Below are 24,816 nucleotides of genomic sequence, written 5' to 3' on the forward strand. Positions count from 1 at the left end.
TTTTTGTTCACAAACTGGGCACTACGATGAGATTCAGCCCCAACAGCAGCAGCTACTTGGCAGAAAAAAGATCTAAGAAATCAATACAACCCTCCAATGAATTCATCAGTTTACTCAATTTTACTTCCACAGATGCACAGAGTGGATATAAAAAGAAGAGCCAACTGACGCTAGATATCGATATATCAGCCAATACCCCCTATACACACACGTACACATAAGCACACACACACAGTCATAACCATACACAGAATATGGGATCTACTGAAATTGAAAATACTGGGGTCATTATTAAGTTTCCAGTAATGTATTTCACAAACTAGGTAGTAACTTAATGTGAAGACACTTCTCGACTCCACACCTCCATCTTCTCAGCGGTGCCTGCTGCACTGCTGAGAGTTTTGTAAACAATGGAGTCACACTGCTGGACAAACTTTTAATTCTAGTACCCCAAGCATCTTTTTTCTGCATTATGTTGTTAAAAAAAAGAAAGAAAAAAAAAGGAAAAAAAAAAAGAAAGAGTTTCCGTATCACACAGCATACATGCCAATATCCATAAATCAGTGAATGGCTGATATCTATATCAGTCAGGAGGAAAAGGGGAAGAATAGATCCTACACTTTGTTTTTGCACATATTCATAAATCACATATCTGCTTTTTGAGTACCATCTGTTTACAAAGCCATCATGATGCAGACATCCATGTTTCTAGAAAGGCAAATGTGAAGTCTGTGACTAAAGGCAAGCACGACATTAATATGCCATTCGTGTGCATATAACAAGAAAAACACAAAGAACAAACGGCCTGTGAATAAATGTTCAGAACTATGAAAAAGCATGTGCACCACAAAGGAGTTTTCCTTTGTTGAGAGTTTTTACATATTTAACATTATTCTACAAAAGGTAATGAGCCCTCTCTTTGTTATAAAACAATGGACAGCTAGCTAAGAAAAAACAAAACAAAAAACAGCACACATGAAAACTCCGGCGGCCAGTGGGAGGGCGATACATCACTGCCTTAGGCAATATTAAAAAGGAGTAGTTTGACATTTGACACTGGGATATGCACTTATCACCTCCATGCAGAGTCAGATGAGAAGGTAGATAACACACTTGTGTTTGCATTAAATATGGAGCTACAAAGCAGCAGCCAATCAGTTCAGCATTAAAGCCAGAAATGAGTAACAGCTAGCCTCAAACTCGACCCCCCAGAAAAATCCCAGTTTTGTGCAAAAACCCAGAAAAGAACGTGTGAATTAGTGAATTTAGAGGAGCAGTTTGTCACATTAAGACAGCCAAAGCCGTTACTCTCCTTCTGCAGCCTTCACACCAAGCTAATCTAATCAGCTGCCAGATTCATATTTAGTGTACACGTGTGTTAATCAACTCAGAGCAAAGAGTGAGGGAAAGCGCACTGACAAATGTTAAACTGCTCCTTTAAAAAGGGCAACATCTGTGTCCACAGTGTTACTCTCAATACAGCCAAGTCCTAGCGTTAACAAGTTCCCTACTGTTTGTAGCAGCCGTACAAAAAGCTCTGGATTACAGTTTGATATGTCTCTTTTTTCTTTACCTTGCAATGATCAATGACAGTCTGTAGTGTTGATTGCATGTCTACTCTTCAGAAATCCCAGCTAATGCTAGAACTGCTTTTACACTTTCACAACGCTTTCCGTGGTGAAGGCATTGAAATGGTTCTGGGAGACAAGCAGAATAATAAGATCTGAGGTTCGAATCAGAGAGCTGACAAAGCCACAGTAAAAATAGAAAGTACTAAGAGTTCAACTTCAATAGTGCACAAATTGTTGCAGGTAATCATGTCAGTCTCTGGCAGTCTACTTTAACTGCAAAAACTAATATCAGAGACTGACGATAGCATGACAGTAAGATCTCTCAAAAGGGGCCTAAAGATAGAAACTTAACCGTCATCAGGAGCGAGAAAAGAAAGAGGAAGAGCGATTACAGAACAGTGAGCGCTTTTCAAGTTTGAAGGATGAATTGATTGATGTGGCGAGGCGGCACTACAGCTCAACTGACGGAAATATGTAAACTTGTATTCTATTCTTCATTAAAAGGAGTTAGTAGGTGGGGAGGAGGTGAAGGGTTGGGGATGGGTATGGGGAGAGAAGGAGGAGTTCAAGGGTTAGTAGATGGGTTTGATTGAGCTTGTGATTTTTTGTTTTTTAAATGTCAAGGACCATGTGTTCGTGGAACCCTTTGGGGAAGCCCATTGTGAGAGGGTCGGTCTTGGTTGTGAGAGGATGTGGAGGAATGCGAGGGACCTCTTGAGTTGCTAGAGTGCTGTGATGTAGGCCCAGAGGAGGCACCATCATTCTGATGGCGGTGGTTTGCACGACCAGCGTTCCTGTCATTGTAGGAACCACCGTTATACCGCGGACCACCTGAGTGATAACCTTGTCCATGGAAGGTACGCCTGTTTCCTTGAAAAATCTGAGGGGGAGAGTTTAAAGTTTGTCAGTGAAGTAAACCAACATTTGGTCTAATGTCTGACAAACTACAGCTTTCCCGCTGACCTGTTTGGCTGGTGGAGGACGGGTTTCACTTGGGTGGTTGCTCTGGATCTGAGTAGGAGCAGGCGTCTCCGGCAGGGTGGGGCTGGCGACAGAAGATGATGTGGAGCTACAGCGGGATCGGTTTGAGTAGCCTGTACGTGGGTGGTAAACTGTGAGAAAATCACCATAGTGAGTCAACACTCAGCGGAAACCTCTGGGGCTCAAAGATGAAGCAAATGCAGAAGTGCCAAAATCTACATTTCCTCTAATGGCTACTTAAAACTAAGTCAATGGCAGCATCAAAAAGCACATTTACACCCTGTTACAAAAACTATTTGGGCTCTATTAATAGTTTTCCCTTTCAAAAGATATTTAAAGTGACTCATTTTTTTAGACTGCTGAGACTTACATTTACAGGTGTGTCTTAAAACAGGAAAATGCAGCTAATGGGCCTCACCTTCACCAGTGACAGTCACTGAACTGGACCACTCCACTGTGTTTGTTTTTTGGAGTATTTTAATGGCTTATCTAATTATTAATATGTTTTGCTGTGAGGTTTAAAAAAAACAAAAAACAAACAAACAAACAAACAAAAAAAACACCCAAAAGTTTATGCCTTAATTTTGGTGAGTGAAATTCTAGTATTTATAACTCTGTAACACTAATGAACATCGAATTGAACAATGAATGATCTGTTCCAGTGCATTGCACTTGTACAGTTTATGACTACAACTTGTTAACAAAGCTTACAAGCCTTAGTCATCAGTCACAGAGGCATGAATGGTCAGTGGCCCCAAGTGACCACTGCTTACTAGGGGGAAAAAAAAAAAAAAAAAAAAAAAGTGTATTCCCAACCCAATTAGTGAGTGGTTGCAGGCTATCAATTGGTGGAAACAGTTGGAAAGAGGCTTCACTAAAAATCTGGTTACTATGATTTTAGTTGCTAGTAGATTGCCATGATGAATTTCCAGCTTGTCTGCAAACACTCTAAACTTTCCACTGAGCTCTAGTAAAACTTGGAAAAAGTGCAACGCGATTGAGAAACAGCAGCATTCACCTTCAAAGTAAAAGCTTTGCCTTATCTCCAAACTAGACGTTTCATAAGGAGCAACCTTTGCTTTTCTCTGGGGAGAACATTCAGCTGTTGAACTTCTTAAAGTTTCACTACCAATTAGCGAGTAGTTGTGGAGTGTTTTACAGACGTTATACAAATTACAGTGACTGCAAAAAACTGCAATTTGCACAGTGAAACTGCAACAAACTGCTAGCAACCAAAGTGGTCACGAGGTGGTTTTCAGTGCAGCACCTCTTTCTGACTAATTTCACCCAGCAACAGCAACCACTTGCCAGCCAGTTAGGCAATACATGTTTCCTAGTTACCAGAGGTTGTCGGGTGGTCACCATCTGGTCTTGCACAGGCCTGTGTGACTGGGCTCTAAGGTGACAACTTAACACTGTACCCACTGGTCCAAATATGGCAAATTCTGACAACACAAAACACGGCAGTAGCAAAAACACCAATGTTGAGTCTTCAAAAGGTGAAATCCAAAACTTGTGCGTGAAGTCATGGTGTCTATGTCCCTCTATAAATATAGGCTATGGTCAAAAATGGCAAACCAAGCAACCTTTCTCACTAAGCAGAAAAAAAACGTGTGGTAAATGCATACAATAGAGTTCTTAAAAGCTTGTTTTAGACAGATCCACATTAGAGGCATTGTCAGAACCTTAAATAGCATGAAATCACAATCTTTGGGTCAAGATTTTAGAGTCAGATAAGACTGCTAACAAGTGGTCTTATTAGCAGAGTCATGAGCAAAATATAAATAAACCAAATGTCTGACATGATGGGACTGCAGCTTCTGCAGACTGGTCCGAATACACAGAGACTAAAAAAGAAAGAAAGAAAGAAAGAAAAAAAAAAAAAAAAAAAAAAAAAGAGAACACACACAAACCTCTTTCTCCCTCATAACAGCCAACTTCACACCCTCCTCTTCAGAGGTTAATTAATAAACAGAGTTGCTAACAATATTATCAAAGCTTCCTTATTGCTCCACTATAGTTTCCAACCATAAAAATAGCACTCTGCTCATTTAGTACTGCATGCTTGCCTTACTATAATCATTACTGCATTAGTCATTTCTAGCCTGCTGGTCTTGTATTTTGTGATTTAAGGAAAGGTGCGTGCCAGTCAAGTGTGAGGCATAGTTAAACACAAGTCAGTAGGAGAAATAAATGAGAGGACTTTGAGACTGTACCTGATCCAAACCCTCCGATGCTCGTCTTCAGCGGTTCAAGATCAAATGTAAATCTTAGAGCTTTTCCAAGGTCCTCATCGTATTTACGCTCACTCACAAAGTGCTGCAAATAAATACATGAATAAATAAAAGTGGGGAAAAAACCCCACCCACATTATGTCTCAAAATTTGTCCTTTTCATCTCTACTTTTGTATGCATAAGTAGGAGAATCTGCCTTGAGTTGTAGATTAATTAAAAATAAACACCAATTTCCCATTCAGTCGGTTATGAAATAAAACACCAAGTCAAACTCTGAGATACTGAAAGACAGCATCAAAGTGGAGCAGCTGTGCTGTGCAGGTACCTTGATATCTGCACGCAGTTCAGTCAGCTGCTCCTCTGACATGGATGCCGACTTATCTGTCAGCCGACGGAGCTCCTCTGCTCTCTTCTGCCGGGCGTCCAAGATCATCACTGAAACGTAGCAGCAAAAATATGAACAGATGTGAAAGAATTTAAGGAGGGTTTTTATTATGCAGTCAAATGTCTGCCTGTATTAGGTCTTCCACACATTTGAGCAAAAGTTTAAAAACAGAGCTGCACCTAAAGTGATTCTGAGCTGTTAAACTCTAAACTTTAAATTAGGAGGAAAATTTCAGTTAGTCAGTCCAAAGTTGGCAACATTAGCGCTTACTGTGAGACACGTCCAGCAGCCAATTTGGAAATTTGGCGGACAAAAACAGTCTGAGGCCACCCACTACTTTAAAAACTGTGCCTTCTCTTAAAGACAAACTGTCCTGTGTGTTAGGAAGCAATGACAAGACAGAATTTCCTTTCTTTAAAAAGTAAAAATAATTTAAAATACATTTGAAATGAACCCATTCTTCTTTTGCTTAAGTTTAAAATAAAGAGTAACCTTTCAGTTTCCCCTAAATACTCATCACTCCGTCAGTTTGTGAAATGCAGCCAATTAAAAGAACAGCATCTTAAAGAGGAAGGGATGGGAACTAAAACAGGTTGTTTCAGGGAATGATAACCTGAGAGACAGCACCAGGGCGCAGTATAAGACAAAAGGGATGATAATGAACAATGACTCATCCAAAGCTGCTCTACTAGAATCAAAGGACAAAATATGAAGCTCAAACTGGAATAATGGGTCGCCCTGCAGAAATATGCAATTGGTCCCCAGTTCAAAGAAAATGACAACGATTTCAGTTGAGGGCCCATTATGATGGCTGCCAACTGTGACCTCACCACAACCCTGATTCCATTCATACTGGCGCTGAGGTATGGCAGTATTCACCTGCAATACTGTCTTTAACAATAGGTGTCACCACTCACATCTCATCTCCACTCACTCTAAATAAACGCTGGTCTAAATCTCTGAGCTTCTGCACTAATACAGCTTCTTATTTTATCAACTGGACTATCTGCGTCCATCTCACCCCCCAGCATTATCTTCTGTGAGAAAAATAACATACCTCTGAAGGTATCTCTTCATATCTTCACCAAACATAAAATTTCTCAGTACCGTCTCCTTTTCTGTTGTTTGGCAGCTCCATATTGAACATCCTTTTCCCCAATATATCTATTATCCCTCCTCTGAACATGCTTAAACAATCTTAGCCTTGCTTCTCTAATTTTCTCTCCAAACTGCTCAATCTGCCCAACCTGGTGGTCACTATCAGTGAAAATCTTAAGCGCTGCCACTGGTTAGTGCCATAAATCATAGCAGATGTTCACTACCATCTCTTTAACATTCTCCTTCACTCTTTCTGCTATACTTCTGTCACAAATCACCTCTGACATTCTTCTCTACCTACTTCATCCAGTCCACCCTGTTCATTGCTTTGAATGACTCATTACAGGTACTTAAACTTGTCCATCTCTGCTCATTGTATCTTAACTACATCTAATAACTTTCATTTCTCTTTTCTCCAAAGCATAGGCTGAAAACGCATACCTACACCTCTCCAGGCTCTCTTCCACCTCCACCTCAAACACATCTGTCACTTCTACTGCACACTTAACCTCTGTCCCACTGTTCTCATACATGTCCTGCACCAGCCTCACATACACTTCTGCCACTCCTGGCTTTCTGAAGCAGTACCATTGTTCCTCTCTTGGCACCAGCTTTCTCTAGATCCACAAAGACAGTGCAAACATTGCATCTGTACTGCCCTTTCTCAGGATGAAGCCATACTGCTCCTCGCTAATTGTCACCAGTCTACTTAATCTAACTTCAAAAATTCTATCCCACATCTTTGTGGTACGGCTCATCAGTTTTATCCCTCTGTAGTTATTACTGTTCTGCACATCACCCTTGTTCTTGAAAATCAGTACCAGTACAGTTCCATTCCCCAGGCATTCTCTCACTCTCCAAGATTCTGTTAACCTGTTATCTACTAAGTCCATAGCCCCTTTCTCCTAGATATCTCCATACCTCCACAGGTATATCGCCTGATCCAGCTTCCACTCATCATCCACTTCGTGGCTGCCCTCACTTCATTCTCATCTGAACTCTTACCTAACTTTCCTCCATCCATCCTCCTCTGTCTATTTCTTCATTCAGAAGGTCTTCAAAGTCCTTCCATCTTCTCAACATAGTCTGTTCACTCGTTAGCACATTTCCATCTCTATCCTTAGTCACTTGCTCTCGCTACTTAGTCAATTGATACAAGTCTTTTTCTCCCTCCTTCGTGTCCAATCATGGCTGTAAAAGCAACAATCATACACCTGTGTTTTCAACAAGCATGACATGTCCCACTCAGACTAATCTTACAGAGGACATCTGATCAGTATAAATACATTATAACTTCAATATATTTTCAAAGTACCCATTGGTTCTTAGCACTACTGATACAGTCCCACAGCCAGGAAAGAGGTTTAACAAATACTTATTTTTTCCTCTTTTTGAAACATATATAATCTAAAATAAATATACATATATGTTATCAGTTGTTTCACTTTCTCCTGAAGGAAGAGATTCTTAGAGTAAAGTAACTTTTGAGAAAACCTGGCTTTTGTAACATTGAAGGAGGACTAGAGTTTCTTTGCTTTCCTCTCAATTCACCACACGCCTTGCACAAAGACAGCATTGAGTCTCCCTTGACACCTGACACTATTCACTTTTTCCAGGCCTGGAACACACAACACTCTACACTGAGAGGACAGAATAAGAGAGAATGGCCTAGTTGTACAAATATCAGGCCTACACTGTCATGTCACACGCACACGCGCACACACGCTCTAGGTGTATCAGGACCTTAAGGCAACACTGCAGTTTTGAAGAAACTGGGACTTGCTGTTCCATAAGATTTCTTTTACAACCTCCAGAAGTGATTTAGGTCAGAGTCTCAGGGCCTTTGAGTCAGGTGATCATATCATGAGAAGAACACAAGCAGCTGCAGGGTGGTATGTGACAAGCATAGTGGAAAATACAATACTTACTGGCCTCAGCTTTCACTTTGTCCATTTCCCCCAGCAGAGTCACCTCTCTGTCCATTAAACTAGAAAAATAAAGAAAAGAGGGTAAATTTTCTTGAATCGTCTCTGAAGCAAGATTGTGCATGCCGACTTTGCACTAAAATTGCAGAAAAATACCAATATGGTTAGACCAATGGGGACAGCAGACTTCTGCCAAGGCTGAAAATTCCCTCCACACCATGCACAAATGAAGCCTTCTGAACCCAGAAGGATATTGGAATATTGATTAGTTTAATATTTTAAGAACATCAACATGATGTGTCTATTTTTATTATTTTAATTCAGCTTACATTTATAGAGACACCAAAGGAAATGCACAATTTTGACTCCTCTCATGGGGAAGAATTGTTGCTAAAATTCCTGGATCCAGATCAACTCCAAAAGTTAATTACTTCTAAGCTGGACAAAGCTCCACCTCTGGGAAAATATCCATGTAAATCTGTTCACGACTGAGTAATCTTGCTAGACAACAAATAACCCGAACCTGAGAACCTGAGAACACAGTTGCTGGGAGCCTTAGCATAAACGCTTCAGTTTTGGTGGGATAACACATTTACTGGAGTTTGAGCTTTACACTCAGGACATCTTGCTCCGTTCTCTGTAGCATTATAAAGTCAGCTGTTACGTAGATGGCCATCTTGTATGCCTCAAAGGTTGCTGTGAGATACTAACGAGAATTAGACTACACCCATGGCAAACTCTGAGTGTCTGAGTAATGATGATAGATGGTATCAAATAAAACGCACAAAGCAAATATGGAAATTAACTTCTTGTCCTCACTTGTAAATCTAACTATACCGCCTCAGTTTTGTTTCTCATCTGAAGGTTGTTCACAGATTACAAATAAAAGAAAGCAACAATGTAGCTTTTCTTTCTAAAAAGCTGAAACATGACACAGCGGTGCTTAGCATCCATTTTCGACAATAACCAACTACCTGCTTTTATACTGGCTGCCTCAATACAATCTTCTATATTACTGACAATAAAACAAAAATTCTTTCATGAGTGTTTCACAGAAGTGGAAGTCTTACTCACAGAAGTGAAGTAAGAGCCTCTTAAGAGTTGTGGGTGTTGAACAATAACAAACCGATCTGTCTTTTATCTTTGTTAAAGTGAATAAGTGTTAAAAGTTTTATAAGCCAGTGCACCAGTGGTCTGGAGCCAAGAGTGGAGCTGAATGGATATCCTCACAGTCAACCACAGCATCAGGTTTCAGCTCTTGAAAGATGAACAATGGCAGCGCTCTATGAGAATTTATAAGGAAAACACTTTATCAACGTGCAAATGTTTCGGTTAATCTTTTTGCTTTGCCGAGTTAGACCTAATAAGCTGAGGTTTTGTAGACAATACTCTGTAATTGCCAGCTTGGACTAAACCCAGATAATCTTCAACCACTTAGTTATTAGTGAGCTCCTAATCTACTTCCAGCTACTTCAGCATTTAGTAAAGTCTCATAAGAATGATCACTACAGTCATCTTATCCAGCCGAATTATCGGAGGCTTAACAGACATGGATTTTTCCTTCTTGTCCAGTCCAGCAGTACCTATGAAGTTTGTAAGCCATTTAAAGAACACCCTAAAGTAGAGAAACCACAAAAAATGGACACTTAAACTGGTTTGTAAATCCTGTTAACATGAACTGTATGCCTAATGTTAAAAATATTCAACTGCAAGTCTAAATCCAGGGATTAAAGACAAATTACTACAAGGAAATAATATGTAAAATATTTAGTTTGTTATTATCTTTAATAAAGTGTTCTAAATTAGTCATTTTTATTCTGCATACACATGAGGCTCTATGAAAGCAATCCAAGGTTCAACACATGGACCTCTTTTACTATTATGCAAAGTTGCACCACCACGAAGGACAAAGGTAACTGATGGCAGAGCAGCACCTATAAAAAAAAAAATGCAATAATGCCTGCACTACTTTACTGAACATGCAGCACAAATCTGAGAAATGAAATTGGAACAAAAACCTATTTTTACATTCTTCTTTGCTTTTCTGAAACAAATTTTTTCTTAATGCATCTCTCGTCACGGTCTATTTAGACTCACAGATTCAAAATTCTTTCAGAGTTGTCTTACGGATATAGAGGCTTGTTGACACAGTCACAGGAGTGAAAATTATTTCCTGATTTGTTTCTACTTACTTTTTTTTTTTTTTTTTTTTTTTTTTTTTAAACACTGTGGGTCCTGTTTAGCAAGACAAAGTTTAAAGAAGTTCACACAAAATTAAGAGCAGTGTTTTTACAACTTCAGACACTAATTTTAGATCAAACTAACTGAGACATCTGTAGAGACCTGCAGACTAGCTTTATGTTTTTTGGAAGTCGTGTTATCTATCTATCCACACACACACACACACACACACACACACACACACACACACACGGCAGATTTAAAATGAATTCCCATACCAGCTCTGTAGTTCAGCAAATGTCTGCTTCATCCTCTTTACTGAGGAGTCCATCTCCTCCTTGACCACCATCCTGTAGCGAGTCAGTGATGCAGTACATCTCTGCAGGTCCTTCACAGAGCGGTCAATGTTGGAAGCTGAGAAGGAGAGAATAAGGAAGAGTTAAGCAAGAGTTTTGGGGCTATGACACATTTGTTTTCAGGTTACCTTTGCCCTTCGTTGTGAGGCACAAAGAAACAATATGGATAGAATAAAATGGGCTTCTGGAAATAAGAGCCATGTCTAACCCATCTTCTTTACTCCTGATGATCCTTGCTCATCTGTGTTGGATGCTAATGAGGCAGGGGGATGATGTGAATTTGAGTTTGGCCTTTGTCGTGACTTATTGCCTCTGGGAGCCTGGTGATTTCTTCCTCCTGGCTGAGAGATAGGACTTGGAGCACTACCTTGACTTTCTGCTTCTGCACCTGTGAGAAGACAAAGTACTTGTCAGGACACAAAGTAAATAATTATAAAACTAACCTCATGTGAAGAAGCAGAATCTATTAGGGACAAGGTTCTTGGTATTTTCTATTTGTAGCACGCTTGTAGCACTTGCTGCACTAGTTTCAGACAGCATTTGAGCATGTTTTGGTTGGTTTCCATCTTCATGAAGGGAAATGAGGGATGGCATTCACCAAAGCACACTGAAAAACCTCTGGATATAATTTGATTAAGAATGATCTTTTTAAGATTTATTTGCATTTGTACTAACGACCAGCACACGGAAACAGTCAAATGGGCCTTGTGGGTAAACCATAAATAAAATATATAGCAAGTTGCCCACTCAGGCTAAGTCAGCAGATCATCTGCTGGGTTCACTTTAAAAGTTAACTTCCCACCAAAAAAACTGCCTAGTCACATGTTTCAGGAGGACATTTTTAAACCACTAAGATTATAAGTACACATTTCCCCACTGAACTTTGATTTTGATTAGATAACACCAGATTAATTTCTTCAGGTTAAGTAATAAATAACTCTCCTTAATAACTCTGTAGCATGTGGCTACAGGCTCTGCTCTACTTTGTGGACAAGTTTCATTGATAAAAATCTAACGGGACTTTCACACTGTGTCCTTAGCTCACTTAAGGTGACCTTCCTGCAGTTACGTCCTATAACAAAAATATTTGTCCAGGAACAGATTTACTTTAAAAGGTTAAATAAGGGGCAGGTTGTAAGAGCAGCAATTTGCATAGCCATAAATTACTCTATCCATCCATAACATTTTAGCTGAACAGTTGCATTTACCGGTGGTTTCGGATGTAGCAGGTTCAGAGTCCAGCTCGGCTGCATCCAGGGAAGCAGAGTCCAAGTGTTCACTCAGCGAATCAAGAGACTCTCCGTCCATTACTGAGCCGTTGGCATGAAAGCCATTGAGCTCGTCCTTGCCCTCCTCGGGTGATGTGGCCTCAGGTGGAGCAGGTTCTGCTGGGGCCTCTGGCTGAGGTTTGGGCTTCTTTTTCTTCTTGGGCTGAACAGTAGAATATCAGTGTCAGCCTTCTTTGTTTATCATCTTTTTACATTCAGTGCAGTGACATCAACTAATTCAGAGCATGCACAAAAGGGAAAGCTATCCTTTAAATGAAAATGAAAAAGCTTTTGGCAGAAGAATTTACTATACAAATCCATGCGTTTTAGAACCAATGAGAGCAGATTAAAATGTCTTGAATGATTTGAAACTAAATCTTTTACTAAGAAACAGTGACATAAATATGCCAACTCAACAAAGAGATGTTTAAGACGGAGGCTTTGTGGTTCTCACCTTCTTTTTTCCAGTGACATTCCACTCCTTCAGGATCTCAACTGCACTGCCTGCGGTGTAAACCAAACAATGATGACGAAGGTACACGTTGACACATGGCAGATTGAAAATCTTGTAATACCATCTGAACATATGAATGCCTCGAGGCATTGTTTAGACACTGCTAACTAAGGAAACAAAAGAGTAGTCTGACGTAGACACACAACGCTCCTTTGCTATAATTAAACCTGCCAAACCAAAAGCATGCAAATGATATGCAACTACAGAATGCAAAGCATGGCAGGCATGATGGTGAAAAAAGTTTAAGGTTAACGACAAAAAAAGTGTGCAGTGTACATGTTAACATGTACACCTCAAATATAGGACAGTTCAAAGAAATCATTAAAAGGCATAGAATTATCATGGCACTCATGGCCACGACCTGTGTATGTAAACACAACTCTACTTGTGGAGTGAGTGAAGTCAGCTCCATTAAATACCAAATTACAATTCACTTTCACAGAAATATCCTGTAATCACAGTAACTTTCAGAGATTCTGTGTCCTCATACCTTCTAAAAAAGCCTGCACGGCCTTATCGACGCAGTTCTCAAAATGCTGTAACACCAGAACAATCTCATTGTTGCTTTTGTTGGGGACAACCGCTCTGACGGCACTGATCTGTGAAGCATAAGGAACATTAGCATTGACAAGCATAAGGGCCCTCAAACATTTACTGTAAATTCACTTTATGTAAGAGCTGGCTGTAGCTCTTACTTAACATGAATGCATACTCTTAATAATACACTATTAATGTAGAAATATACAAAGCTTTCATTTTGGTCAGTGAAATAATGATACTCCATGGCTACTTTAGTTAACGCAACTATATAATCAGACAATCATATGATACATGTAGACAAGGTCAAGACAACCTGTTGAAGTTTAAACTGAGCATCAGAATGAGGCAAGAAAGGTGACTTAGGAGAAGTGTGGTGAATGTGTGAATGTGGTGTGGTTGGTTGTTGATGGTTCCTGGAATCATCTGAAACTGGTTTCTTCAACATGACAATTAGTTCACTGCAGTCAAAAAACCCACAGTCAGCATAACTAAATCATTGATGTAAATCCAAAGAAACACCAGAATCTTTGTGACGCCATCATGCTGATATGGACCAAAACCTGTAAGGAATGTTTCCAGCACCTTGCTAAACCAATACCACAAAGAACACTTCAATGAAATATTTTTGCTTTTCACCATTTAATATAAAAAACATATACATTTAAAATAATTTTTGGGATCCTATATACAATTCTCATGGTTGTAAAACTCCGTACTTCCCCAGAACTGTTAAATTACAGTTTAACAGATTTAAAGACTCTTCCTGGCATGGGATTAAGTGATACATACCTATATAGCCCTCATTTTTTCAAGATAAGATATCTGTTAAGCTGGTGAATCTGATTTTTGCTCCACTTCAACATAAATCATGCTCTGACAATTTGCCCTCTCATGTTTACTGTCGCCAAAAAACTACTTTCCAGGAACCTGCTGTACACATCTCACAGTAAATGAAACTGAACGCCAAGCTTTAGGAGCATCAAACTTTGGCAGGAGATAAGAATCCAATGATTAGAGATGGAAATCGAGAACCAGTTTCAGATAGTACAATCTATCAAAATCATGCCTCCAACATTATCAGTTCTATTTATCAATGTTGACATGCCATTTTTGACGCACTGCAAGGCAGTAACGTCAAGCTCACAGCACTGACTCACATGCAAGTCTACAGATATGTTTACTCAGGTATTTGCATTTTGTTTCAGTTGAGCTTTTATGCAGTGTACATTATCTTTAAATTAATATAAAGCTCCTAATTTTGTTCAATTATTGTGCTGATTCTTGCTGGAAAAAAAAAAAAAAAAAAGCAATTCCAGCAATGAATATATTTTTTGTTACTCTTCTTTTATAATTTCATTCTAATCTTAATATCCACAATGATAACACATATTTCGCGACTTAATGTTTCCGATTAAGGCCTCCAAAAACAAACAAAAAATACAAAAGTGCAGCACCAATCATGAAGAGTGTGTAAATTTCTTACCTTCTCCTTCATCCTCTCAGCCGTTCCACCCTGGGACATGACCATTTTTGAACGGGTATCAAACACCACTCCGGATGTATCTGGAAAAATATAGCAGAAACTCAACTGCATTGTCCATTTAGCCCTTCAATTGTATTTGCAAACCTCTGTAGAGCATCATTTGCAAAACAAAACCACCAGCAGACATCTTCAGAGATTTCCTTGAAAAAAAAAGTTGCTGGCCACCTTTATGAATACTAATCAGGTTTCAGCGGCAGAATTATGCTTGTGAAACAGACATGTGACGTGACATGTTAATCTACACGAGGAAAAAAACAAAGTATTTACAACTGAAATTGAGAAAATAGATTTTGCTTCCTGTATGCAAATAAACAAATGTGAAAAATGAAGATGCCAGCCTCACAGGACTGCGGAGGTGGAACGATGTGTTATTTAAGCATGTAAGCACAACCACTTCAGATACAAGCACAAAGGAAGCGCTTAAAAAAAGAAAAAAGAAAAAGAAAAAAAGAGAAGACTTCATCACATCTGTGCCTGAACTGTCTGGAACACGGATCTCATTTTAATGACTAATAACCAATGATAGCATCCAAAAAGACATTCTTTCAAGAAGGAAAAACTTCAGAGTTTCTTCTAGCAGGAGGAGAATAAATCTGGCTCATTGAGACAAGCAGCTGAGTCAAGGTAAAATGAGATCTCTTCCTGTAAGGTCAGATGACACTAATCTTTAAAATGATAAACAAAGGCCTTCAGCTGAATGCGAAGAGTCAGAGTGAAGTCCACAGTTAATCTCTGGCCATTGAAAGACACAAGAGAGGAAACTGCTGAGCCCTTGTAAAAGTTGTTTTTCTCGTGCATGGAAGTAGGTTAATGTCACTGTAAATATCCACAGCTCCAATTCGCTGTAAAAGTACAGCCATCTGCACGTACTTTCAGGACAACTCCATTAGATTCCAGCTGAAAACAATCATGCACACATTTATTTGTTGAATAATTTATTGCTGTGACCTATCTGTAACTCAATTCTTGTGCACCATATAGAGATACAGTATTGTGCAAAAGTCTTGCACCATCCTTCATGTCTTTATTTTTTGCTAGGGAAATGGGGATAGCAATTTGTTGAAACAGGTACATGGAAATGCAGTACATAAGGCTATATCATACTGAGAGAAAGTCAGCATTAGCATGACCACCTTTATTGTGTAACACAGTCTGAACTCTTTTAGAGAAGGTTTCTTGTATTTTTATTTTTTTTTAAAGTCATCTTCAGGAACAGTTATCCAGGCTTCATGAAAGACAAAGCTCTTGTTTGGATGTTGTGATCAGTTCTCTATCAAATAGATTCCACACTGCTTCAATAATGTTGAGGTACGGGGTTGGGGAGGCCAGCAATGACTGTTTTTGTATCCAAGTATGCTTTTACAGCATTGGCAGCGTGTTTGGGATCATTGTGTTCATGAAGAACGAAGGTACTACCAATCAGATGCTTTCCAGACGGTATTGTATGATGTTTCAAAATTTGATTGTACTTTTCTGCATTCCAATTTTGACAAGGTCCCCAACACCACTGTCTGAAATGTAGCCCCAAAACATTACAGAACCTCCATTGTGTTTTACAGATGGCTAATGATGATCAGTTGAACCAAAAATTTCAAATTTGGATTCATCAGTGCATAAGACCCATGAGACATGTGTAATTTGCTATATCTCAGCTGTTTCTCTGCCATTTTCCTTCCTTAAGAATGGCTTCTTAACAGCCACCCTTCTACTGAGACCATTTATGTCGATGATATTGTTCATCTGCTGTAGATAGATTTTTTTAAGGCCTCCCACTTCTTTTGACATCCAGTTCTCAAGTTTCCTTAAGTTAAAAAAAAATCTTTTTCTAAGGATACACTCCACACTGAGATATGCCAAGATTTCAGCTAATAGCACAAAATCACCTTGGTGGTGCAAAAACATCATCTTAAATCTGTCAAACTGTTATCTTGGGCATTTTTCAAGGATTGAACTAAACAAATGGGAACAAATGATGTGCTTTTGCAACAGGCTACTAGTAAAAAAGTGCCTAAAGATGCAATATAAAATTGGTTCTTTGCAAACCTTCTGTTATATGTGGACACAACACTGGTTCCTCCTTTGAGATAGGCACCTTTTTAATGCTCAATTCATATGACAGTGTTAAGTGGCTTGAAAAACAAACAAATCATTCCTCTGAAAATTATCAGGTAGAAAGACTTGACTGAAAATGGGTGAAAAAGCAGTCAATGTCCAAAGAAAAACTTTGAAAGACCTTCAGAAAGCCTGGAAAACTCTTCCTGAAAACCACTTTAAAATAAATGACAAAGTCTAGTTCCTTGGAAGCAAACTATAAAGATATGTGATTAAATCAAGAACTTTCCAAGTACTTTACAATAAATTACATTGTATTACATTTATATTTTGTCTTCACCCTTACCTCTTTGGCTGTTTTTCTTTGCCATGTTGTCACACAGAAGTATCCAAGAAAATCTCTGCTGTTTATTTTCTGCAGTGTATAGTCCTTCAAATATATTCAAGCTGATGTACAGCTAACGGGTCCAAATGTGACAAAACTTTCAGTTGGAGTTGCTCTCGGAAGAGAAGAGGTCAATGAGGCTCAGAGCTGGCAGAAGGGTTGGAAGAACAAAGGTTCAGATCCAGACCGTCACCATTCAGTCAAAGATTTGGGTTTTCCCCTTTTCTCTACCCTCACTAAATCTGTGGAATGAAAGAAAAAGAAGGAAAAAAGAACAACTCAGAACTAGCGATAAAGAAGTGCTTTTGTGTCAGTATCTAAATGTAGGAAGAAAAAAAAATACATTAAAAAAAAAACCCAACTGTGGTCATGCTGTACCAAGTAAAAATGCACAGATACCACCCTTCCTTTTTGTATGATCTGAGAAAAAAAAAAAGAATGCAAACGAAATCCATTTCCTCTGGCTATGAAATATGAATGAAAAACAGATTTCAATAAATTATTGTCTGTCTGGCGGAGTGTCCTCGAAAAAAATAAAAAATAAATCTGCAGCTCATATTGTCCTTGGCAGAAAAGCTGCATATAGTTGGGAAGAAAAAGTTAGCAGGGCTTCAGAGTAACACATTTTTAGGGGTATTTCCTTTTTCTCGGTTGTCTACAGTGGTGGGTGATAATGCTGTGCTGGCAATGGTGTTGCAGTGTGCAGGCCTTTGATTGGGCTGGTGACGACTGCGTGCAAATATCTGAAAGTTTATTAAAAAAAATAAATTTGTGTGTGTGATTTAAAACTACTTTGAATATTCTAAGTTTTTCTGTCAGCCTCTATGATGGCTACACTGGGTCTGAAATGAAGTTTTTTTTTTTTTTTTTTTTTTTTTTACCTTTGGACACTTTTACAACTTATTTTCTTTACTGGAAATTAAACAGGAAGAATAAGAGTCGGTGATGTCAGAAATTACATAACGTTTGGTTTTGGTATAATGACATGGGTTCTTAATTTAGACAAAACTACTGAAAGTACAATTTTGCAATTTCCTTCATTGTGAGGAAAAAGAGCAACTGCAAGTCCCTATTACACACTTGGAAATTTTACAGTCATCATGCTTAGTAATCAATATAGCAGACACATTCTCTTGCCCATCTCACTACTGCTTTATTTGAACTTTATTTAATTATGCCAACTCTAGCCTTAAAATTGCTTCAGCCACACCTCCAGTAGTCTGGATCCAGTTTTATGGCCCAGCTGTTTGTATCTTATAGGTTTCCCTTTCTGATCCTGGTTCACCAGAAACGGAAACTTAAAAGGCTGTAGAAGCCAACACCCTCTTGATTAGGACTTGGCATGCCATAGTCCCAGTTCCACCACACCTTTACAGACGTCAAACTCACATATGTACGCACGATCAACAAGTGACACTGCACGAGCCACTCATGCAAAGGCACCGAGATGTACTGTGTTTATCAAGAGGGATGGTTCTCCAGCGTTCAAGAGTGCCAGGTGCACTCCTGTTGAGTGATGCCATTAAGAAGAAAATGCCAACGCAGCACTCATGACGCAGAAAAGTTTGGGCTTTAAGGACGGTACGTGTGTGTGTGGCAGATTTAAGAGGAAAAGCACTGATAAACAACATACAAACAATCCAATCATCAGGTAGTTTTTTGTTTGTTGGGGGGGGCTGTAATTTAATCTCTGTTAAATTCCTGCCAGAGAAGCCAGTGATCGCTAGGTTCACAGTTAATTAAACCTGTCGGGCATGACTAGAAAACCTAGACTACCTCCCTTAATTATAAGGCGTTAAGTGTAGCTGGCTAATCAGAGAGATATATAAATACCCCCTCATCCGTTGCTGCATCTTAACTAGCATCTTGCATTATATTCAAGCTCAAAGCCTGAATAATAAGGATCGCTACAGAAGCGGAAAGGCTTCCCCACAACCCCCCCAAAAACATCCCCATCTTTTGTGAAAGGACCTCCACGACAAAGATCGGCCAAAAAAACCCTGAACTTCGTGTTTATTGTAGCGGAACGATCCGCTCAATCCGCCTGTTATGTAACGTCACTGTTTTAATCGTTCGCTTTTTAAAGAATATCTACACATTTTTGCAAACTCCTGACTGAAAGCAACTTGCACAATGGGGGTCTCGGTCCAGTCTTTCATCGGAGAGCAGCTCACTGCACGTATTTGGCTGAAGTCCGGAGGTTACGTTACCGTTAGCGTGCTAACATTACCTAACGTTTATAGCATCTCTGCAGGGCTCTGCCTCACTGACCGCAAAAAAATTCCCTGTCGCATTAAATTAGCCTCCCCCCAAAACACGGAGAATGTATGCATAGCTAAATGCAGCACATCAGACAAACAACCCCTCTCTGGAGGGACCTCTGAATGCCGCTTTGGCTAACGTTAGCGCGCAGCTAGCAGACCGCTTGGCTTTTATTAGTCAGGTTTGTGCTGTAAGGCTAGCCATCACTCGGCTACTTAACTTTAGCGTTAAATACTCTGCTGCTGTTAGAGCATTTTTTTTTTCAGTCTAATAACACAAAAATATAGTCTAAAAATCAAGAATACGTACTTGTTGGCGGCAGCAAGTGAACAGTAGCTTCTGGAAACGAGTGTCCGGAGCTCCCACCACCAGCCGTCTGTAATGCCAAGTAGTCTGCTGTGGGCAATATTTTCCTCGACCAGACTCCTCCGGGTTGCCAGGTTGGATCGAAAGAACGCCCCTTTTAACATTCAAACAGGATGTGAAATGTACTACAGCATAGTTACTGTAGTTTTGTGTTTTCGGATTAATATTTTTTGTATTATTTCGCTTTACGTTTTTGTTGCTGTTTTTTTTTGTAGTTTGTTTGCAAGATCGACTCGCTTTCTTTAATGTAGTTTTTGTTCTATAAGAATATTTAGGTTTACTTTCGTAAAAGGTATGTAGGATTTCCTTTGTAAATAAAAATGCTGAGTTATTATCTAATAATTTAGTTTTTAGGTTAGTTTTAGTTATATATGATAACTTAAAAAAATATGATAAGCTATGATAACCTTTGTTAACAGTAATTTTACAGTGTTTACAGCAATGTAGCAAAAAAGGGAAGGTGCCCCAATGAGGTCCCCTTCCCTTTTTTACCGCATTTCTTTTTACATTTGCATGGAACTGCATCAGTGAATAAACTCATGTATTTTCTGGTTATTGTTCAAAATAATTAGATACAATGGATTTAAGAAAAAGTGCCAAATTAAAAGTGAAACTTTAAAATATTTCAGACTAATTTCCCCCCAGAACATTGTAATTATGTGAAGCCCAGGCTTATGTCAAAACAACATAATAAAATAGTAAACAAAATAAATAGAAGAATAATTAAAAGTTTTACAGGCACATCCAGGGTCCTTTCGATCAGTGGATGAAACAATTGTTACCTGAGCTAATAAATTCCAATTCTGTCTGGCTCTCTAACCCTGGTGTTACAGAATAATACATAGTGAAATGGCATTTGTGGTGCCAAAGAATATTTTTATACTTTGCATGAAAATAACTCAGAACTCTTTCTTCTTTTAATCAACGAAGTGAACAATTGACTAATTTATGGCAGCTCTGCCATACAAGTGTTTAATAATCTATCAATGTAATAACAATCTGTTATCTTTTAACAGCTTTTCAAGAGGAGTTATTCTTTTAGTTAAAAAAAGATTAACTGTATAAGATCGGGCAACAAAAAAAAGCACGAGTACATACTGGAAAGTATAATTTGGATCTTTGTTAGTTCAATAGAGAGAAAATTAAGGAAGCTTTTCACCAAATTGATTAGATTTATCTCGAAGGGACAGACTTCCCCCCCCAAAAAACAGAAACAAGAAAAAATAGCATTTGGAATAGAAGGAGGGGAGGTTTTTAAGAACCAATACATTTAACATGACTTTTATTTTTCTATTTTTTTTTATTAATTAAGACGCATAGTATTAAAACCTGGCAACCCAGAATCCACGTCGTCATTTCCGAAGTCGAAGAATAGGGTACGCTCGTTGTGTTACCTGCACCGCCCGCCAGCCTCTTTAACAGCCATCCACATGTGCTGTCATGATCGGGCTCACCTCGAGCGGTGAAATAACTTTAAAGCAGATGTTTAAAAAGCTGTAAGTGTGGTGCTGTGAGTGAGCGAGGTAAAGGAGGGGACCTTTGGGTACACCATTACCGATAGAAAGAAATCCAGAGCGAGGGGAGCGGAGTAGCTCACTACACCAAAATGGCAACCCCCTATGTGACAGATGAATCTGGTAAGGCTGATGCATGTGCCAGACCTTTGTCTCAAAGAAAATGTATCTTCCGAGTTAAGTCTTACAGCTACAGGGGAGAGATAGCCCGTCTTTCCCTTTTGCAGCAGTCATCGTTTATAGTTCCCCGACATCGTCAACTGACGGGTTTCTATTTTGCAGCTAGCTAATGCTAGTAGCTAAAAATGGCTAAGTCTTCCCTAAAGCTAGTTAGCTTGTTGCTAAACACTCCAGGCGCACTTTATTAGTTATTAGAGTTAAATCACCGTTTAACATAACGCTTATAGGTGTCAGACACACATTTCCACTGTTGCTTAGGAAAACATCTGGATATATGACTTTAAATTCCGTTTAGAGAGAGAATCTGTTAGTGGCCGCAATAGCTAGAGCTAACGCTGCTGGTGCCGTGAATTAAGCTGATGTTGTCTTAGACTGTCACTGTATTAAGTCCGTTTAGAGGCTGTAATTTAATCCAAAGAACATTCGTAGTAAATAAATTTTTTTTGACTGTACAATTGTTAAAAATAACGAAGAATTGTGAATTAATAAAAGCAGATAAATTTGATTTGTTATTCACTTATTTTCCAAACAAGCACAGTGACATCTAGTGGTGTGTAAAGCTTATAACAGTCCTTAAACAAGTTTTACCTCTGTGTGCAATAAACTAAATATGTCCCTGCATTTAAAGAAAAATCTAATACTGTTGTTGAGATGATCTGCAGCAAAGCCACTTTCACCCTTGCTCACTGTAATTATTCTGCATGTGTTGTGTTTTGGTGTTTCTGTGACCATGGGGTAGTTCGACTGATATGTGTACAACTTTTTAAGTGGTTCACAATGTGACACGAAGAATGCATTCTATGCACGTACTTGTAAACTAAGTGGACTGGTTAATGTTTTCTTTATTTTCAGCTACATATGTAGTTATTGTCGTGGATGCACATATTAAACACATTAAAGGGAATGAATATTTCTATAAGTCACCTGTTTATTAAGTAAATGCAGCTGAAAATGTCTTTATTTTCCTCTCTTAGCATAAGGATTTGTTGCAGACCTTTAAAGTTAGAGTTAGTTTCTTGGTTTATGGTGGACTTTTGAGATTTGCTAAAATAATCTTGCAAAGTAGGAACATGTTAGTATCACCATTTTATGGGTTTTAAAATGCCTAAAATGTGTGAAAATCCATAAAAAGCATTGTATTAACGTAGGATTCACAGTTAATACATGTAGTTGGTCGGGGGCTTGAGGCTGCAGGAATCTCACACTGTCCAAGTCTCTCTTTTAAATCATCAGTGTTGCCTTTCTGGGAAAACACTGAAAATATCCTGTGAGAATAGAAGCAGTAGACATTTTCAGGTCACTCATGCACAAAGGTGTATGTCATCTCTAAAATGCTTTGCCTGTTTCTCTTCAGGGAAATACATCGCTGCTACTCAGCGACCTGATGGAACCTGGAGGAAGCCGAGGCGAGTGAAGGATGGTTATGTGCCCCAGGAAGAAGTCCCTGTGTAAGCGCCCTTCTTCTTTCCTTACAGTGTACACACAGTCTTTTTGTGCATTAGTAGGGCTGCATCATTAATATAAATTAATCATATGCTATTATTTCAATTGCATTTCTCTTGCTTTAGGTATGAAAACAAGTATGTCAAGTTTTTTAAGAGTAAACCAGATCTGCCCCCTGGTTTGAACCCAACTGATGCAGCGCAACCAAAGCAGCAGCAGCAGCAGCAGCAGAAGATTCCTGGGTGTGGGGACAATGAGACAGCTGGTCTCTCAAAGTCTGCTAAACGCAACATGAAACGTAAGGAAAAACGAAAACAGCAGCAGCAGCAGGGCCAGGATGGAGATGCGGACGTGGAGTCGGTGAGCAACGCCGTCGAGAACGTGTCCATTTCAGAGAGCGACAAGTCTGCAAACAAGACGGCGGCGCCTGTTTCTGCGGCTTCTTCCATTGACTCTTCAGCAGCGGCGGCTGAAAAAGCTAAGAAGATCAAAAACGTAAAAAAGAAGCTGCGACAGGTTGAGGAGTTGCAGCAGAAAGTGGACTCGGGGGAAATAAAACAGCCAACAAAGGATCAGTTGGAGAAGCTGGGTCGGGCAACGGCCTTACAAGAGGAATTAGAGCAGCTGGAGCAGGATTCCTGAAGCAATAAAAGACAGCAGAAGAGTTGGATGGACTCAACGTACAAACTACACACAGGAAGGGACCCTTGCAGCTTTTGTGATCATAGATTCCATTAAACATATTTTACCTATTTGATATTTGTTATGAACTTGGGAAGTGAACACAGCCCCAGCACCGTCTGCATAGCAGGTGTCGCATCTTAACCACGGACAAGGTTGTTTTATAGATTCTGATAAATAACATTGTGACTCCTCATATACTTGTGCAGGAGAGGTTCTTCATCTATAAATATGTTTAAACGGATAATTGTGAATTGTTTTGTGCGTGTCTGTCCTCTCCGTTTTGTACTTTTCATCACATCACCATTTACAGAAAAAAAAATAAACATGGAAAAAATCCTTTTTTTGTTGAAGAAATGTGGTTTGTTAACATTTCTGTTTTGGAAATTAACATTCTTGTCAATGGTTGGATGCCCTCTTGTAGTCTCACTAATGTTGAGTCTTCACAGTCATTACTTTTATTAAAATACAAGCTGTGTAAAGTGCTTTTGTGTTTTTTAAAGTGGAATATATTTTAAAACGCATTTACTTGTTCAGAAAATAAAACTAAGGGTGATGATCTATATTTTTGTTTTTATCTATAAATCACATTAAAAAATTCAGCAATTATCCTACTAACAAGTATTACTGTAGCTAAAACCCATTCTATATATTCTTCTCCTTTGGCATAGAGCTCCACTGCTGTTCCAGCACTTTACAATACAGACTCATGAGCCATGTGTTTGACATGTTCCTCTACTTTACTTATATTTGCTTTGCTACCATTACACTAAGTGCATAGATGATCTGTCGTAGTGAGCCTGGACGGGAGCAGCTGAAACAAATAATGAATTGAAAGGAATTGTTTTGGAGCATTTTCTATGCTTCCTATGCTGAGGGTAGGAAGCGCATTAAGTGACCTAGAGAGCCACCAGGAGCCCCTGACAGGGACACTTAATGCTGGACAGGTCAGAAAAATTTGGACTACCCCTTTCATGTAAGGGGTTGGCATAGGGTCAAAACCTCCACACTGAAAAAAAACTGCTGTTGTAGAATTGTTGATAGCCTACACTTGTGGGATGAGTGGTGACATCCATATAGCCAAGGCAAAGGGGTCTGTACTAACTTAAGAGAATATATATTCTTCTGTTATGTTTAGCTATTTGATAAAAATGTTACTTAAGCTTAAAATAAATTAAACGCCACTTATAAAAACTTCAAAGTCACAGTCCTGCTGATTGTCCAGTATTTGATATAAGCAGGAAAATCCCTATACAGGCTATCTTTATCATTAATATGTGTGAATGTCTATACTGGCAGCTGTTTTCCAGTCTGAAGCCTGGACAGGCTCACAGGG

The 24,816-nt window shown here is 39.1% G+C and overlaps 2 protein-coding genes across 2 annotated transcripts; one reads left to right on the plus strand and one right to left on the minus strand.

The window, feature by feature from the left end:
- Positions 1-97: 97 nt before the first annotated feature.
- On the minus strand, positions 98-19,728 carry spats2 (spermatogenesis associated serine rich 2). The gene is made up of 13 exons (XM_031735909.2): positions 19,606-19,728; positions 16,996-17,276; positions 14,538-14,617; positions 13,005-13,113; positions 12,455-12,504; positions 11,941-12,163; positions 10,941-11,120; positions 10,655-10,790; positions 8,199-8,257; positions 5,113-5,222; positions 4,769-4,871; positions 2,535-2,683; positions 98-2,451 (listed from the first exon to the last, which is right to left on the minus strand). Exons 2-13 carry the CDS (start codon positions 17,018-17,020, stop codon positions 2,191-2,193), a joined length of 1,485 nt encoding a protein of 494 aa, XP_031591769.1. The 5' UTR covers positions 17,021-17,276; positions 19,606-19,728; the 3' UTR covers positions 98-2,190.
- A 1,283-nt stretch (positions 19,729-21,011) lies between these two features.
- On the plus strand, positions 21,012-23,962 carry pym1 (PYM homolog 1, exon junction complex associated factor). The gene is made up of 3 exons (XM_031735866.2): positions 21,012-21,299; positions 22,711-22,804; positions 22,925-23,962. Exons 1-3 carry the CDS (start codon positions 21,269-21,271, stop codon positions 23,439-23,441), a joined length of 642 nt encoding a protein of 213 aa, XP_031591726.1. The 5' UTR covers positions 21,012-21,268; the 3' UTR covers positions 23,442-23,962.
- Positions 23,963-24,816: the final 854 nt, after the last annotated feature.

Source organism: Oreochromis aureus, linkage group 20, assembly GCF_013358895.1.
Source record: "Oreochromis aureus strain Israel breed Guangdong linkage group 20, ZZ_aureus, whole genome shotgun sequence".
NCBI lineage: Eukaryota > Metazoa > Chordata > Actinopteri > Cichliformes > Cichlidae > Oreochromis > Oreochromis aureus.